General features: G+C 38.5%; 1 protein-coding gene across 1 annotated transcript in view; it reads left to right on the plus strand.

The window, feature by feature from the left end:
- The first annotated feature begins 1,560 nt into the window (after nucleotides 1–1,560).
- The window catches only part of cltca (clathrin, heavy chain a (Hc)), a 34,909-nt gene continuing 18,795 nt past the window's right edge, over nucleotides 1,561–17,674 (plus strand). The window contains exons 1-6 of the mRNA XM_077545820.1: nucleotides 1,561–1,848; nucleotides 10,089–10,296; nucleotides 14,244–14,512; nucleotides 16,046–16,207; nucleotides 16,294–16,407; nucleotides 16,649–16,822. Of these exons, the coding sequence (XP_077401946.1) occupies nucleotides 1,807–1,848; nucleotides 10,089–10,296; nucleotides 14,244–14,512; nucleotides 16,046–16,207; nucleotides 16,294–16,407; nucleotides 16,649–16,822 (969 nt within the window). The 5' untranslated portion in view covers nucleotides 1,561–1,806. The remainder of the gene's footprint in view (nucleotides 1,849–10,088; nucleotides 10,297–14,243; nucleotides 14,513–16,045; nucleotides 16,208–16,293; nucleotides 16,408–16,648; nucleotides 16,823–17,674) is intronic.

Below are 17,674 nucleotides of genomic sequence, written 5' to 3' on the forward strand. Positions count from 1 at the left end.
TACTTTACATTGTCTTTGCTGCAGCCTATTCCAATTGACTTGTTGAGCGAGAGACAGGGTACGCCATTGATTGGTCAACAGTCGAACGCCGGGCACATAAAGACAAACAAGTATTCACACTCACATTCACACATATGGACAACTGAGAGTCTTGAAATAAGACTTGATCATGCTTAGCTTTTATTGTGTATAAGAAAATAGCTCACTTTATACAAGGCTAGAAGGTCATACCAGCAGATATATATATATAAATATAATAAATATATATATAAATATATAGATAAATATAAAAAATATAAAACATATATATATATATTTTATACAAGTCTTTGCATTTATAAAGAATATTTTGTTAAAATGCTTATGCATCACAATGCACATCCCCGAATTGGGGGAAAATGTAAAAATAAAAGAAGAAAAGGTGAAAGACAAATGTTGCATTGAAACTATGTATAAATTGGCATTTTAGATTGTACATATATGCCAAATCAGCACAAAAGAAAGGAGAAAAAAAAAAGCTTGCTTACCAAGCAGTTTGTTTTACATTAAGCAATAAGGTAACATCCTCTGGTCAAAGAAATTGTGGATGTTAAAAGGGGAAATGAGGACTTGGGTTCTCACTGTGGCCAACATACTACACTGAACTGATTGAAACTATTATTTATTTATTTATTTTTTTTTTTGTATGAAGTGGATCTTACGGTGTATAATTCAGTTTCACTGCACTGACTGATACGTTGCTGAAGATAGGAGTTTCGAGACAACCTTGCGGTCCAGACAGAACTTGTATATTCATGATATAATACGATATGTTACGTTTCATATACTTTGATTTTTATTACATTTGTACACGTTTCGGTTAGGCCAGGGTCTGTACAGTAAGGTACAATACGTGGTGGCCCAACAAAGTGCCATTTCGGCCCAAGGCTATCCGGCCACTGGATTCTTTATTTAGTTAGTTATTTTAAATGTCAGGTTGCCACATTAGAGACATCTCTGAATCCATTGCAACGTCCCTGGGGGTCGTTGATACGGACCAATACCAGTCGTCTCTCTGGGTCCCCCATTGTTTTGTCATTGATATGGCACAATGTCAATTGTCTTTTGGGCCCTTGCCAACCCTTTTTCAGCAGACTTACACATGACTGACCTACTGACTAATGTACTTACTAATTAACTACTACAAGTACTATAGATACCATTTATTCTGTTATTCTGTTATTTTTAGAGTGCGGTAAATTGAACTTCTGTAAGTGCGATATAATTGGCCGACGGGAACAAGTGTACAACGCGTATGATGACTAACGTCCATTTACACAAACGAATGATGTGGCAAAAATCAAGGCGCGGAGGACAACTAGTTCCTAGATTGACATGTGTTCCTCTTGCCTTGTATTTTTTTAATGCAGCGTTTTAATCAAATAACTACGAGTTGTTTTAAATTATACTGTAAAACCAATGGAAGGGTGAACGTGAGTGTCAAAATGCACTTTTTAAAACGTGTAACTCTGTATTCATCCGCCACACAGAGCACTTCCATTTCCGGGATGTTTTCTGTGCTTGCTAACCTCCACCGCCATTGCGGATCCAGGGAGTCGGTGTAGTGGCAGCCCGCCGTTAGCTAGGGGAAGCTCGCAAGTCTAGAGCCAACAGACGATCGTAAACGTACCATCACACAGACAGCACTTTCACTTCTATCTTTGGAACCTCTGAACTGAGGCTCCCTTGCTGTTCGGCTGGGATCTGAGAGACGCCGTAGTTTGTTAGCATTCGAAGAAACCGGAGGAGAGTGAGAGAGGAACCGCCATGGCTCAGATCCTGCCAATTCGTTTTCAGGAGCACCTGCAGGTAAGTGGGATGAATTCACTTTATTTTGTGTGTGGGTTTCCTTTCATTTGTATTCGCTACGAATTTTCTTGTGGTGCTAGAGACTTCCTGGTCCAAGGCAAACATTGCTAACAAGTAAAGTTAGCCTCGCGAGCTATGCTAGCTAGCCAGGCTGGGTGGATGACGTTTATCTTAGTTAGCATCTAAGCCTTCTTGCTAACAGTTTAGTAACCCCATGTTCGCTTTACTGTGGCGTTCATTTACCACCGATGGCTATCGATCGAAAATTTATGGCTGACTATTAACTCTGTGCTGACTTTTAACGGAGCATTTCGTGTACTTGACTGGGCCATTACATTACGCACATAGAGCACTAGTATCACTTGAGTAAGTTTACGGGTTTTCACGCACGTCGCATGCAAATACAACCTGTGATCGCGGACTACTACACACTAATTTAAAAAAATCACTATATTTGTTTTAAATTATTTATTTACCACCCGTTGTATGATTTTTATATTTTTTTAGAATCGGTTTAGCATCGGAACGCCCTAAAACATGCAAAGGATAATACCACGTTCGCCAGGGTGTCAAGAAGTCATGTGATGTATTGTCGTTACACTTTGTGCTCAAGGAAAGAAGCAACTAGTACTACCCCCTGATAAACCAGCAATTTAATTAATGGCATATTTACAATTTGGGGACACATTCAGATGTTTGTTTAAATTGCAATGCATTTTCACAATTCACTGGACCTTCAACTGCTTGGTACTATAACCTTTATCTAGCAGGAAGTTGAGTATAGTGGAACTACAGCATATAAATAACTTGCCATTTCAGGAATATGTAGGCTGTCAGAAATGCCAATGTAGATTTTTCTTTTGGCATGTTTGCAGCAGAAAATTGACATTATAAAATTACGGTAACAGGAAAGGGATGTGTTGTAATTAGGACTGGGGGAATAAAGTAGACAGCCAGATAAGTCGACTTATATTTTCTGTCTAAAAGCTCCGCTGGAACAAGGTTTGGGCTGTCCATGTTTTATACACTGACTCTTTTTTTTTTGCAGATGCACATAGTATTGCCTTAATGCCTTAACCCAGGGATAGGGAACCCTGGTCCTTGAAGAGCCACTGTCCTGCCTGTTTTCCATGTCTCTCTCCTCAAACACAGCTGACTCAACTGATCAGAAGCTTGATAACAATCTTGTTCATCAATCAGGTGTGTTGATGGAGGGAGGAGACATGGAAAACAGGCAGGACAGCGGCTATCGAGGATCAGGGTTCCCTGCCTTAACCCCAAACCCCTCATTCCGTATAGTCCCGCACTATATATAATATATGGCTAATATGCCCTGCTAATAAATGCTTTAAAAAAGTGCACTTTAATAATGGGTTTAAAGTGTGTGTGAGAGGGGCAAAGCTTTTCAAAATAATTTTTTTACACAGCGTCTCCAGTTCACTAATTTTCACCCACTGGTCTAGAACCGTATCCCCCACGATAAATGGGAGTCCAATGTCCTTTTGAAGTTTCTGTCTACAGTATGTATTCAGGTTACGTACTTTGCAACAGCTGTCAGTGTAAAGAGCTACCAGGCTGCGATGAAAGGTTTGTGTCACAAGGTCATTTTTTGACATCCATTTCTTTCTTTATGCAGCCTACGTTGTTGCATGACAGAAGCAGTAAAGCAAATTATTCTACGATGGAAGAAGACACAATAATAGGTCAAAATCCTGGATAAATAGATATTTTGAGTTTGGAATGCACAATTAATCACATTTTAATCACACTATATTTTAATGTAAAATGCAGGCTGTGCTGCATATCTAAATAAAACCTTTTATTAACTAGTGGTCAGCCAACATCTAGGGGGTGAAACATAATTAAGCCTTCACTAAATTGCCTAAATAACAAGTGAGCGCGCACGGTAGGGGGAGACCTACTAGGATGTCAACATGCAAGTAGGGATGGTTTCGATTTGGTACTTTAACAATACTACAGGGTGTTTCATCTCAATTCACTTTACAAAATCTCATATCTTGGTAACTGGCAAAAGTAGAATTTGTTTTGTTGGAAAGGTAAAATCTCTAATCTCTAAAATCAAAAAAAAAATCCTTTTTTTTTTTGCTGCAGTGGTTTTGCTAGATCATCATGTCACAATCAAGGTTTCAGCTTTTGGCGTAAGTTGCAATTTCCGCCAATTTGTCTTTTTTATTTGCTTAAAATGCCGTTTACTGAAAAGCAGAAAGCGTTTCAGCATCAGTGGATGATCTGAAGACTGATAATTGAGGCCTTGATAACCATAGAGCGGCGATTCGAGCCCGATATGCTTGTTCGAGTTTGACATGTAATGGAATACCTTTTTGATGTGTGACGTCTAACCAAGGGCTCGCAAATTGAGCATTTGTGAAAAGTTAAATGAAATGTTTAGTTATTGGATTTTTGTGTTCAAATTTTTTACTGCATAAATTTAAGATCATTAGTTTTCAGAAAAAAAGTTTGGGTTTCATATCTTCAACAGTTATTGAGATTGAGATACAGTATAAGATATCATAAAATGACATATTGAGATGAAACACCCTGAATACATTTTTTGTATAGCAAAACCACCAACGTTTTTTTTGCCAGATCGCCATAATTTATTTAATTAATGATTTAGCTTCTCCCTTTTGCTCACAAATGAACATTAATGTGATAATTTTTCGGCGTATGGTTTTGCACAAATATCTGATCATCTATTTCTCATAGTTCCAACATGAGCACCCAAATCCAACAGTCCCCGGCTCAAAGTATTGAAATGGCAAGGTCAATTCCTTAGTTTTTGTTGTAAACTGAAGACATTTGGGTCAAGCTGAAACCGAGACAAAAGTTCAGAATTCCAGCTTTTATTTCATGGCATTTACATCCAGATGTGTTAAACAACTCGGGACACAGCACCTTTTGTTTGAAGCCACCCACCTTTCAAGTGGGAATTTTGCAATTGCAAATGTTGCTGCTGTTCTCTCATTCTCTGGTTATATGGATCAATTTGCACACATTCATATTATACATGAACATATACTGATGCACAGTATTTTTTTGGGCAAAAGAAAAGATGACTCCGTTCATCTCCAGACAGGACCACTCAAAGAATAACCAAACATTTAAGATATTGTATTGCTGCATTGAGTTTAAATTGATTAGTAACGCCTGGATAGTGAAATGCTCTGATGCTAGTTAGCCTAGCAGCAGAGTTACTCCAAAAATAAAGGACGCTTTTGGTACAATGGACGTTTTTTTGTATTACTACGAATCATATTGTAATTTGATTGCACAGCACTACACTGGCAAAGAAAGATCCCCAAATTGGCTCACCTCCAATTGTGATTTAATGTAGCTTAGGTTAGGGTAGATACTAATGTCCCAATAGCTGATGCACACATTGTCTGATGCGCCCCTCCCCACAAATTGAAAGAACCCCGTCGGAAACACTTAACTTGTTTGGCTCAGCTGCTAGGTTTGTCCAGCTTTTCGGTCACCTCCCGTAGGTGATTTTAATTAGGGGTGGAAATCTTTGAATGTCTCACGATTCGATTCAATTCCGATTTTTGGGTGTGCGATTTTGATTCAAAATCGATTTTCGATTAACGATTTTAGATTGACAATGATTTGATTGACAATAATTTTTGCTTCAATTTATAGATGTTCAAGGAATCGTAATGATCTACTCCAGTCTTACTCGCTAATGCTAATTAGTGCGCTACTCGCGGCACTTTAATCACTCAAAAGAATGGCTCCACGCTGCAAAAAAAACAACTTTTATTGGAATAACTTGATCGTGACTTTTTCCTTCTACTCTCTAATGTGGCTACAACTTAACAGTGTCAGACCGCATGGAACCACACTGCCCCTAAGTGGCCAAATCCGGTACAACAGCGCTCCCAATAAAGGCACACGCAAACAAAGGGAAGACAGTATAAAATAATTAAAATAAAATCGATTTTGTGACACTTAAAATAGATTCTGAATCAAACTAAATGAGAATCTATTTTTTTTGGCACCCCCCTAATTTTAATGTTTACAAATTGGACTTGCCTCCAACAGCATCCACTAAATTGCATGCCAGACTGCCTGAATTTGGAGGTTGCATGTGGCCCACGTTGCCCATTCCTGGTTTAGATAAGTATATAGATTTTGCTTCAAGACCTGGCTAGTTGACCATCTCTTCTTCACACTTAACATAATTCAAAATTGATGCATAGATTGTTTGCAAATGATGTCCATCCTTAGTTGGTGTGTAAACAAAGTGAATGGCATGAAATACTGAATTTCTCACATCAGCAGTTAAACATTTGTTGCAGAGAGCTGGTATCACCTTCCCCTTTTCAGTCTTTGCAGGCATGAGTTGTTAGTCAACTTACGAAGTTTTCATTTTCTTACATACGTGATAGCCTGAATGTCAAATTAATATTCACTCAGTAAGTTGACTTGTAAACTATATATGTAAATGTAAAAGAAACTCATGGCTTTATGAAATGCAGTTATAGTTTATTGTATCACACTTCCTCAAGGTTTAATGTTTGCCCTTTGAACTTGGCTTGTAACAGACCTGCTGATATCCCGTGACCGGCTGGCAAGGATGCAGATATGCTGAAGACATGACATTGTCCAGCATTGTCTAAATGCGGCAGAGATTGCGTTCGGAAGAAAAAGGAAACTACGTAGTCTAGGGCTAGACTATGATGGGAACAAATTTTACTTGTAGTTTACACAAGTACCTTTTCTGGGATTTTAAGACGGCCAATTGTCATTGTACTTTGGCATTGGAAATGTGAAGGATAACTGATTGCTTTGAATTCATTTGGACAGAATGTTCACTGATAAAGGCTACTTTTGTCACTATCCCGTAGAGGTCTCAGAGAAAGTGACCTAGAATTTGTCAAAGGGGCGAATGGAGGAAAACACCACTTCGGTGACGTTTTTGGTGAGGAATTAGCATTTTAACATGGCTAAAAGCTCCAAAAAGTAGATTTTTCATGTTACTGTCCCTTTAAAAGTTGTGGAGTTAAACATGTTAAAGCTTTTTCTGCGTCATACATGCTCCACTAATGCCCAGATGAGTACTTTTAGAGGCCCTGCGTCTGTGGTGTACAGACTTAACGATGAGAACAGAAGAAAGTAGCGATTGAATTCATTCCATTCATTTTAGCATTAGTGTAAGGCTAGTGATGTTTTAAAAATTAAGCATGTTTTGTATTTAAATATACAGTGGATGTAATCCTTCTTGTTTTGTGTTTAGTTTTACAGTTAATTCCAACTGAGATGTCATTAAGCAGCTTGAAGGCTGCGCAGGGATGGCAGAATCACATTGATTCGCTCCGGGTTCGCTACAAGCACCATGGTGCATTCAGGATGCTTTCGCAGCGTAGGCAACCGTGGTGTTCTGCACACTAATAGTTTTTCTTTGATTATTATGTTTTAAAGAATGAGAGAAATCGAAATCACAATAACATTTTGATTACTCTTTCAGCCCTAGCGTAGCCAAAACTCTCACCTTCCAAATTCTGCTTCAAACTAGATGTATAGACTCCAAGAATGAGCAATTCTTCCTCCTTTCCTTTTTCTAACTAATAGTAAAGGCAGTCCCTGCTCCATGCTCTTGAGCTAGTCACATGTCACCCAACAGTGTCACATGGTAGTGAGGAGGCTGGACTTGTCAGGGCTGTTGTTTTAAGTCTCAATGGACAATGCTCCCAAGTTTCCTGTTGTGAGTATGGCTATGAAGCGGTGCAGGGCTCAGCACATTAAATAGCACATCCTTCCCTGCTCTTCCTTGAACTTTACATACGATGGACAGACGCAGGACTTTTTTTGTGCTGAGTAAGATGATGCTTTCCTTTTGAAGGAAATGGTAAGCAGGTTCTGTGAGCGGTCAAACCTCCACTGGAGGTGTCAGGCTCAGGAAAGACAATATTGAACTGGCTTAATTTTGTGGCTTTTTGCTTAGATAATTACATTCCCACAACCAAGTGCACAGCTCCCTGCCTCAGCCATTGACATGCTATTGAACTGTGTGTTGAGAAGAACGGGGTTTTCACGGGTTGTCGAATTGCTCAATGGCAATTTGAACTTCCAGCCACGCGAGTTTATACTGCTCAACTTTTGTTGTTGTTGAAAATACCACTGACGTTTGAAATACCTTGTCTAAACACACAAATGCTAAATACGTTTTTATTTATTGGTAGCTTTTTTTTAAAAAGTTTTTTTTTTTTTTAACTACATTACTGATTCCCCCAGAAGTCTGTAGAGGGGAAGAACCAAAAATATTTTTGGGACATTAGACTATACATTGTTCTAGATTATAAGTCGTGCAAATAAAAAAAAAACACGTCGGAGTATTTTTTGGACTATACATATTTTTACACTTTTTTTGGTGGGGCTATATTTTACAAAAACTGAGATTTAAAAAAAAAACACTAGATCTCATTGCCACCCCAAATCCCGATCTCTCATTGTGGGTGCGTTTGGAAATGAGCTAAGAGCAAACAAGTGATTTACACCTGGCTTGCTGGTTTATATCATAGGCTGCCAAAGAACAAATGGACAACTGTAACTGTGATTCAGGTCTGCCCTTTGGTGTTTACTTTTCCAATAACACTCTTCATCCACTCTATTAGCCTTATAAATTGTTGTTGCGGTAATTGTTAGACACCGACGAAACCATTCGTCTTGCCCATCATTTAATTATTCTGATTTGTTTTGTCTTTGTCTAGAACTCCCAGTTGTCAGTTTTTGTCAAATCTTTCTTTAAGTATATGGTAGCTCTTAAGTATCGGATAAAGCATCTCTACTACTGCTACTACTACGATTGATGCTACTTTTTGAAAGAACAGCACAAAGCCAAAAAAAGCTCATGCTAAATTTCTGCCTTTGCTGCCATTTTGTGAGTTTGGACTGCTTTTACCTGAATTCCTTCTCAGTGATGTCGTAGTAGTTCGAGTCTACAGTGAAAACCAAATTGTGGTGTTGGTGATACTTCAACCACAAGTGCAAGAGCCAACATCTAGTTGGTGAGTTGTAGAAACGTAATAAGGGACCACATGGCACTGCCCAGAAAAACAATATCTAATTCAGAGATATTGTATCTACCCCTTTGCATAATAGCGGTAGCACTCATCAAGATTATAGAGATTATTCAAGTTTGACTTCTCATTTTCTGATATCTTTCAAATAATGTCTGTAATGGAGTTGAGTGCTTATGTGGATTTTTGTGATCAGAAACTCTCTAGTTTAAGAACGGTTGCCGCTGCTTCAAATGTATGATGATAACGTCAACTGTCACTGCTTATCATTGAATACAGTTTAATTTGGAATTTAAGCACCGTTACTTGCTGCTTTCCTTTTTGTTCCCCATCTGGTGTTTTAATAATTAAATATTCCCAAAGCCATCTTTGCCGGACAATAAACAGTTATGAAAGAAAGGGGTGTTCACACTACCATGCTACTGCAGTTGTAGTGTGTGTTGTGGCGCAAGCTTTCTTTTGCTGTTTCCTCTTCTTTCTCAATACATGGTTGTAACACTTAACCACACTGTCATTGAAATGGAAGTAGTGCATTTAAGAATTATGTGGGTGTGCCCTGCCCCATATTATTGAGCAATTCCTTGATATATGGTACTAAATGCTTCAAGACTTGCTATTTTGTTATTATATATTGAGGCTCAAAATAAGCGGTCTTGAATCGCAGTTTTTTTTGTGTCAAAATTTGGTCATAAAAAATTGTTTTTGGTATCAGATAGATAATGAAAAAGACGAGACACCATCTGGAATTTGGCGAAACGGCCTCTCCAATTTTTGTCAAAAACGTTTAAAGGCTTGCGTGGTCTATCTGCATCGCATTCGCACCGGCTGCCAAGTCGCCATCGCTCGCTGAGATGCTCGCTCGCTCACGCAAAATGAGAATTGGTGGTAGGCTTGCCAAGTGTGGTCTATGAGTCATCGTAGTGTGTGCGCTTTGAAATGCAAGCGTTTCGGCTGCATTCTATTATATAATGACATCTAGTGGTGAAGTTTTACACACTGTCTCTTTAAAGTGATTTGGTGGCGTGATCCTTACATGCAATAACTGCATCAAGCCTGCGACTTATTGACTTGACCAGACAGTTTCCTTTGAAATGTTTTGTCAAGCCTTTACTACATATAGTAAATGGTGAACATCGGGACTTAACCTCTTACAGCCTGTTGGTAGTCATCCTAAAATGCTGTGCTCTTTTCCTTCCTTAGCTCCAAAATCTGGGAATCAACCCTTCCAACATAGGCTTCAGTACTCTAACTATGGAGTCAGATAAATTCATCTGTATCCGGGAGAAAGTCGGCGAGCAGACTCAGGTGGTGATAATTGACATGGCTGATCCAAATACACCAATCCGCAGGCCCATCTCAGCTGACAGCGCCATCATGAATCCAGCAAGCAAAGTCATTGCACTCAAAGGTAAGGCAACCTATTTAAAAGACAGTGATTATCAGATACTTTTACATATGGCCTGTATTCTTCAGCCATGACATATTTCCTAGCTGTATTTCGTTATGGAGGCAAACATTTTCGTCAGTTTCCTTAAACGTTCAGCTAATTTAGCTTTCCACTTTGACCTTTTAATCGTCAGGTATGTTTAATGAACATTTGTCCTAGAACTGTTTTAAATAAGCATAGTTTTATTTTCTTTTTTTAAGCATCCATGATTGCGTTGACTTTTTTTGTCTTTTCTGTGCTCTTTGTTTTTCTTTACTGCTTTCTTATGTATTTGCAGACGGTGAGTTAAAATTTAACTTTTATATTGTGGAAGTAAAATCCTGTTTTATAAGGGACTTCTGAATCGTTGAATTCAATCAACCCTGCTGCAGTAAACTGTCCAGAAAGACATGAGGTTTTGGTGCAATTTCTTAAAGGTGATATAGATTACCTAGAGTCTCAGAGTTTCATCGAACTAAACAGGATTTATCTTTCACAACTTAGAGCTTGCTGGCATTCCATCATTTTTTAATGTTAAGTGAGTGATTGATTTGGAACCTGTTTTACATATGCCAATGTTCTTATTTCAATTCATATTTCTTCTTAATTTTCATTTAAAATCCATGCTGTCTATCCAATATGTTGCTCTTTTTTCCTGATTGTCTTTGATATCTTTAAATCATCATATTTTGATACACGTAGTTACCTCTCAATTTGAAGGAATACAAATTCAGTCGACATAAACGTAAAGTGCACCTGCAAGCAAGAAGCAGATTGCTATCAATGTTTTAAGAGAATGACTATGCATCAGTTTAGTCTAGGAATTGCTCCTATTGGTTTACTTAGACTATTCATATAGTCATTATCTCCCTTGGATATTTCGGCCATTGGCATAGCTCCTTGGTGTTTTGAGTTGGTTCTATCAAGTTATTGATTCCGGATCAGTCAGTTGGATTGATGGATGATGTCAAGGTAGCTATAGAATTTCTGTACATATGGCATCATATTGCTTCAGACATAGATTTTAATCGGTCATCAACACTAACATGCCTTGTTTTTTTGTTTTTTTTTACTATGTAGTGTACAATAACATGCAATATGTAAAATATTTACAACCAAGAACTGGAAAATTGGATATAAATTATTTTTCTGCATAGTCAAAATAGCTAGATGTGTGGTCGCCACAATTCTGACTAAAGTTCCAACATTTGTCATTGGCAGCCCAATACTTTAGTCAAGGACTGGGTAATTAATTTTGCCAAGTGACCACATGAGAAGCTGGAACGTTTGTCGAGGGCCAAGCCAAAATGTTCACCACAGCAGTAAATGCTGAACATGGCTTGTTACACAGCCGTACACAGTAGCTTCCCTGAAAAGTCATTGATTGTTATCTTCATCTACCTCCTCCTGCACACTAAACCCACTTGTCGCTGTCATTGTAACATCATGAGGGAAATTGGCTGATGTCCTCTTTATCACAAAGTAGTGCAGCCTTTGAAAAAAAAACAAAAAACTTGGCAATAGTGGCTTTTTTGACACTGCTCCACGCTGTTATGTTCCACTGACAAACTTCAGAATGTTTTTCTTCTAAGCGTTAAACTGAATGGTCGCACAGTAATTGAGTTGAGACAAGTTATGAAAGGAGTGTTCAGAGAATTGGTTTAGATAAACGAGGCCAGCAGGTGCGCTCCAAAAGAGTACAAGTCCTGAGTGTTTGTCCGAAGAGAAAATAGTTACAAATGCCAGGACACAAATACGAACGATGGCCACCAATGTAGTGTGCTGCATGTAGGCCGATTATAAACACTCTTCGAAGGACGTACTCTTTTGGTGTGAACCTACTGGCCACGTTTATTCAACACAATTCTCAGTGAATACTCTGGTAAACCCTACCGTGACTCTCATCATGGCATCACTGTGCGACCATTCGCTCTAATGCTTACAATGACTTTAAAAATAAGCAAGCCTCCATCTGTATACTCATCTTTAACTTGATAATGGTTCAAGTTGTAGTTAGTACTGGCCTTTGTATCTCAAACAGTGAAGCACTCCCATCTCCTGCTTTTGTATCATCAATGATTCTTTACGTCTAAGAATGTCATTTGACGCCATCAAACTGAAATAGTCACAATTCACACACAACCCCGTGATTCACTGTATTGCCCTTCGCTTGCTCTTTGAAATTTGGCTGCTGCAAATTGTTTGACTCATGGCTTAGTGATGGCAAAGTGATTGTGACGGTTGTGCTGTTTCGCCTTGGTCTTTGCTTTCTTTCACTGTGTTAATGAGTAATGATCAAACAAAGATGTCACACCGCTTCTTCTTAATGCTTAAACTCACTAAATTAACCCCCGACTAATTAAACGTGATGCAGGTGAGTAAATCTAACTTATTTTATCTTGTGGCCTGTCATTTACAAGTGAATCAAACAAATGAAATGCTGGAAAGTTTTCCTTTAATTGTTGCTATAGAGAGCCATAAATACTTAGGTGTATATTCCCCTGCCCCACAACTTTTTGTCTGGCTCTTAATTTGTAACTGTTAAAGTTGAGATGCAGATATGTTAGCCTGTTTACACCCATCAATCTTCTTTATTTTTAATTTTTGAAGGCTTTTCAATTGATGGTTTGGCCACATAGTTGGACATAAGAAAAATACCTGGGTGCAAATCAGTTTGTAAACTGTACAAACTTTATTTGGTGAAATCTAGTTTTGGCCTTTTAATAAACAAAAATTGAAATGCCATCTTAATTCAGGTATACTTGGTATGTACTGAAACTCGTTGCAGGTATGCTAATGAGGGAATCATGTTCTGAGTTGTCGCAGGGCAAATTGATTTACACACATGGGCTAAATTGTTGGCAACTCTCTGTTAATGAAATAAATCCTGTATTGTCAGTAAATCAACTTGAAACTGACAAAAGTAAGAGTAAAAATTTTTTGGGAACAATTACCAATGAAAATTAGATATTGCTTTTGTAATGCGTTTCAACATAAATGAAACGAGCCTGGACAAAAGTGAAGGTATCCATGGAGAATACTTAAAATAATTTGAACATATGGACATATTAATTAAACTAAGATGCGTCCTGTTGCTTCACTGGTGTCTTCAGACTTGTAATCAAGTAGCCACTATGTTGTTTGGGCACACGGTATACCACACTGAGCAAGGAATAGAGGGAGAGTGAAAGACAGTATTCTGAGGAGATTGGAAAGAAAATTATAGACGAGCATGTTAAAGTGTAAAGACTATTCTCCAATTTGACATTCCTGTAACTACAGTTACGCAATACAGTTGTTCGGAAGTTTGTAGATCCATAGGACTGTAGCCAAATGGATGGCAAATTAAAGAGACTGATAATACAAATGGTAACCAAAGAGCCCAAAACAACCTCTAAATAAATGAAAGGTGAATCCAAGGGCAGGGTGCAGAAGTCTCATTGACAGTTATAGAAGTTGTTTTACAGCAATTGCCTGGGAAGGTTGAACAACAAAATATTCAGGTAACGGCACCATCATTTTTTGTCCAGACTTCTTTTTATTACTTTTTGCTTTTTAACATGAATCTGTTGGACCACAATTCAAGTTATTTCAGTGACCTTTTGGGTTGTCTTAAACAGAGTGATGATACCAACAATTATGCCTACATGTGTATTTTAAATTCATCTGCCCTGACGAAATTCATAACAGAATGTGATTTACTTGTTCTCATTTTGATGCTGTAACATTCCATTCATATTGGATGCCATATCTGACTGCAGCATGTACAGTATGGCCGTTATTGCCTGATCAAAAATTATTTAAATTTCATTCATTGTCCTTTTCTGTTCCAATTTGGTGTTCGTCTTCTGATGAATTTGTGAATGATGAATGTTAAATCTATAATGGCTTTTGGGTGTGGCTTTTGCCCCTTTTTCTCCCACTTTTAGCCGCCAAAACCCTTCAAATCTTCAACATTGAAATGAAGAGCAAAATGAAGGCACACACCATGACGGACGACGTTACCTTTTGGAAGTGGATTTCCCTTAATACAGTCGCACTTGTGACTGACACGGCGGTCTACCATTGGAGCATGGAGGGTGACTCGCAGCCTGTCAAAGTCTTTGACCGTCACTCCAGCCTGGCAGGCTGCCAGATTATCAACTACCGCACTGACGCCAAGCAGAAGTGGCTTCTGCTCATTGGTATTTCAGCACAGGTAATTTATCATGATCTACTTGGTCATCGCAGGAGTCCTAATACTTTTTGAAACAGCAAATTGCTTCATGGGTACTGGTTAAGGCAAAGGGCTACCAGTTTGATGCACGTTTTTGAAATAAGTATTCAAATTGTTATTGATGATATTCTTCTTTGTAATGGCACTGATCCTGTTAATGTTCTTTCACAATAACTAACAACGATTTAACAAGATAGGGAACAGATAAATATCTGTGCGCATATACATACGCAGGACTTAATTCAATAATCTCTGCAAGTATTTAGATTTTCAAATGATCACTTCTAACAACATTCCTAGGAAATTACACTGTCCTATCACTGGTGAGCTATTTTTTAGAACGGGCCCACGGGTGACTCATGGTCCTTGAGTGCAACCTGTCTTCTGGGATGATGTTGGTGGCAACTGGTCTGCAGTATAATGTCTGATACACTATAATTGCAGTCTAAACTACAGTGAAAATTCTTAGGTCTGCCTGATTTTGTTTGTATTTTAAAACCTTGAATTTCTTTTATGAACCAGCCACGTAACACCTGAAAACGTGCAGGCATTTTAGATGTTAACATAGCTCTAATGTGATGACTTTTTAAGTGTAAAAAATAAAACCAAAACAAACGGGTGCCTCCCATTGCCTCCCTGTGCGGGAGCAGTGCTGCACTGCCACCCCACTGTTGCCTAACAGTCTGGATTAATTAACATTAATACCCACATCTGATTTTATAAGCCATTGGTGTGATCTGATAGGCTGGCCAAATACCAGAGTGAAAGAACCATGTTGAAGATGTGGCTGAAGCACTTATTTATGACTTAAATCTTGGCACAGATTAGGTTTGGCTAAGTTTTTTTAAATTTTATTTAGCATTAGCGTTTGATAGTAATGTTGTCATGTCAGCGATAATGCTATTAAACTCTGTTGTGATCATCACAGCAATTCATCCTGGTCCGGAAGTAGCAAAGTAGCTCCAGTCCATCACCTTTTTTAATGGTTGGTATGATGTTCTTTTGATCCAGCTATTACCCTCTGGTAGGTGCTAGCGAACATCTATCCATTTGCTGTACTGTTTATTCCCACAAACTGGTCACCAGCCAATCACAGAACAGCGCCATTGAACAATGCATACTAAAATCAGTAGACATTCCAAGCATTTTCAGTTTTGCTGCATTACTGGACATACAGTTGTCCAAAAGTCTTGGCACTAAACAAGATCTATCTTAGAGAAGCGTATGCGACAAGCCTGTCTTGTTTTCACAGCAGTGTTTTTCAAGTGCCTTAGGTTCATCGTTTTTAATTTTACCAAGATGTTTGACGGTTGCCAAGTTTTTGTGAGATTTTGAGGCAGTGCACAAGATTGTTTATGATAGGGATTTGATTTCCAATATTTTGTGCACCTTTTTAGAAAAAATATTTTCCAAAAATGTTAGGAATTTTGAATTGTGTGACTCTAGAATAATACGTTAGTAAATAGTATGCTGTTGGTCACAAATATATGTGAGATTCTCTTTCATCCTTACTAGCAAAATCGGGTGGTCGGAGCCATGCAGTTATACTCTGTGGATAGAAAAGTTTCTCAGCCCATTGAAGGACACGCTGCCAGCTTTGCCCAGTTCAAGATGGAGGGCAATTCTGAGGAGTCAACACTTTTCTGCTTTGCTGTCAGAAGTCAGGCTGGTGGGAAGGTAAATGAGCATCAAGGAGAAAGATTTCAATGTTCTTAGCATTTTCACTAAAAAAATAAATACAATGCTGTTTTTAACCTGTGTAGTTACACATCATTGAAGTGGGAACCCCACCAACTGGCAACCAGCCATTTCCAAAGAAAGCAGTAGATGTCTTCTTTCCTCCAGAAGCCCAAAATGACTTCCCTGTCGCCATGCAGGTACATATGCGTTTAGAATTGAACATATGGGGATGGGCTTATATTATGCATATGAATTGCAATCTCGGCAAAAAGACTTTGCAACTGCTAGGTGGACGTCTTCATTATACACCATTTTAGCATTATCCCATCCCATGACATTGCTTTAGCATTAAACGACAAGGTCATCTTGGAACATGTCTGAATTTGAAATAACACAGTTGTTTTCTGTTAACATTTTAATACATTTTTTCCCACCCAGATAAGCTCAAAGCAGGATGTGGTCTTCCTCATTACTAAATATGGCTACATTCACCTGTATGACTTGGAAACTGGCACCTGCATCTATATGAACCGCATCAGTGGAGAGACCATCTTTGTCACAGCTCCTCATGAGGCCACCTCAGGCATCATTGGGGTCAACAGGAAGGGACAGGTAACTCTCAAAGCGCTATCATTAATAGCATTATCTTACTCAAATAAATTATTATTTATTTATTTATTTTTAAAATACTGAGACAAGCTCTTGCTTTTTAATACCTAGAAAGCACACCCATTAAAATGTCATCCATAAGCTTTTGCTTCTAGTCCTCACAGTATCACCTCTGAGCCTTTGTATGAAAGCTGTGTAAATTATCCAAGGTGTGTAGTGTTTCACACAGAAGTAGTTGCGTGTTGCTTCTTAGTGCTGGTGTCATGCTGAACCAGAAATGAGAACTGGATCCAGCCAGTTGATGAAGAATATTCCAGCCAGGCCACGCAGCACATGAATTATTGAGACAAAAGAAGAAAACTGATCCGAAGGCAGTCATGGTTCTGGCTACATGTCGAGGCACTGAACTGCGAATGTGTGTGTGTAGCAGTAATCTATCTACGGTGGCAGCTATCTGGAAAATGAAAGACCGCTGTCTCCGTGCTTCCAGTCTTGTCAATGGGTTGACCGCAATATTGGTAACCTGATACAAACTAATGCATCAAGCAGCCACTTGCAGAAAATAGGTTGTAGCATTTTATTTTATTTTTTTAGAACCCCCCTCGTTTAGATTGGGAATGTATTTGATCAGTCAAAACATGTTCAGTAAATCATGTTTTACCATGCGCTTTTTATCCTCGAGCTTCTGTTAGCAAATGGTGTTTGCAAACAAACCGCTCAGCATCCACTGTGCAGTTGCTTGGATGAAGACATCACAGAACTAAATGGTGGTTAAACATAGGGGCACTCTGATAGTAGCTTTATCCAACACTGAGCAATTTACAGCTTCAAGTCATATCTTAATAGTTGAGACGA

The sequence above is a fragment of the Vanacampus margaritifer genome, chromosome 16, assembly GCF_051991255.1.
Source record: "Vanacampus margaritifer isolate UIUO_Vmar chromosome 16, RoL_Vmar_1.0, whole genome shotgun sequence".
NCBI classification, from domain to species: Eukaryota; Metazoa; Chordata; class Actinopteri; order Syngnathiformes; family Syngnathidae; genus Vanacampus; species Vanacampus margaritifer.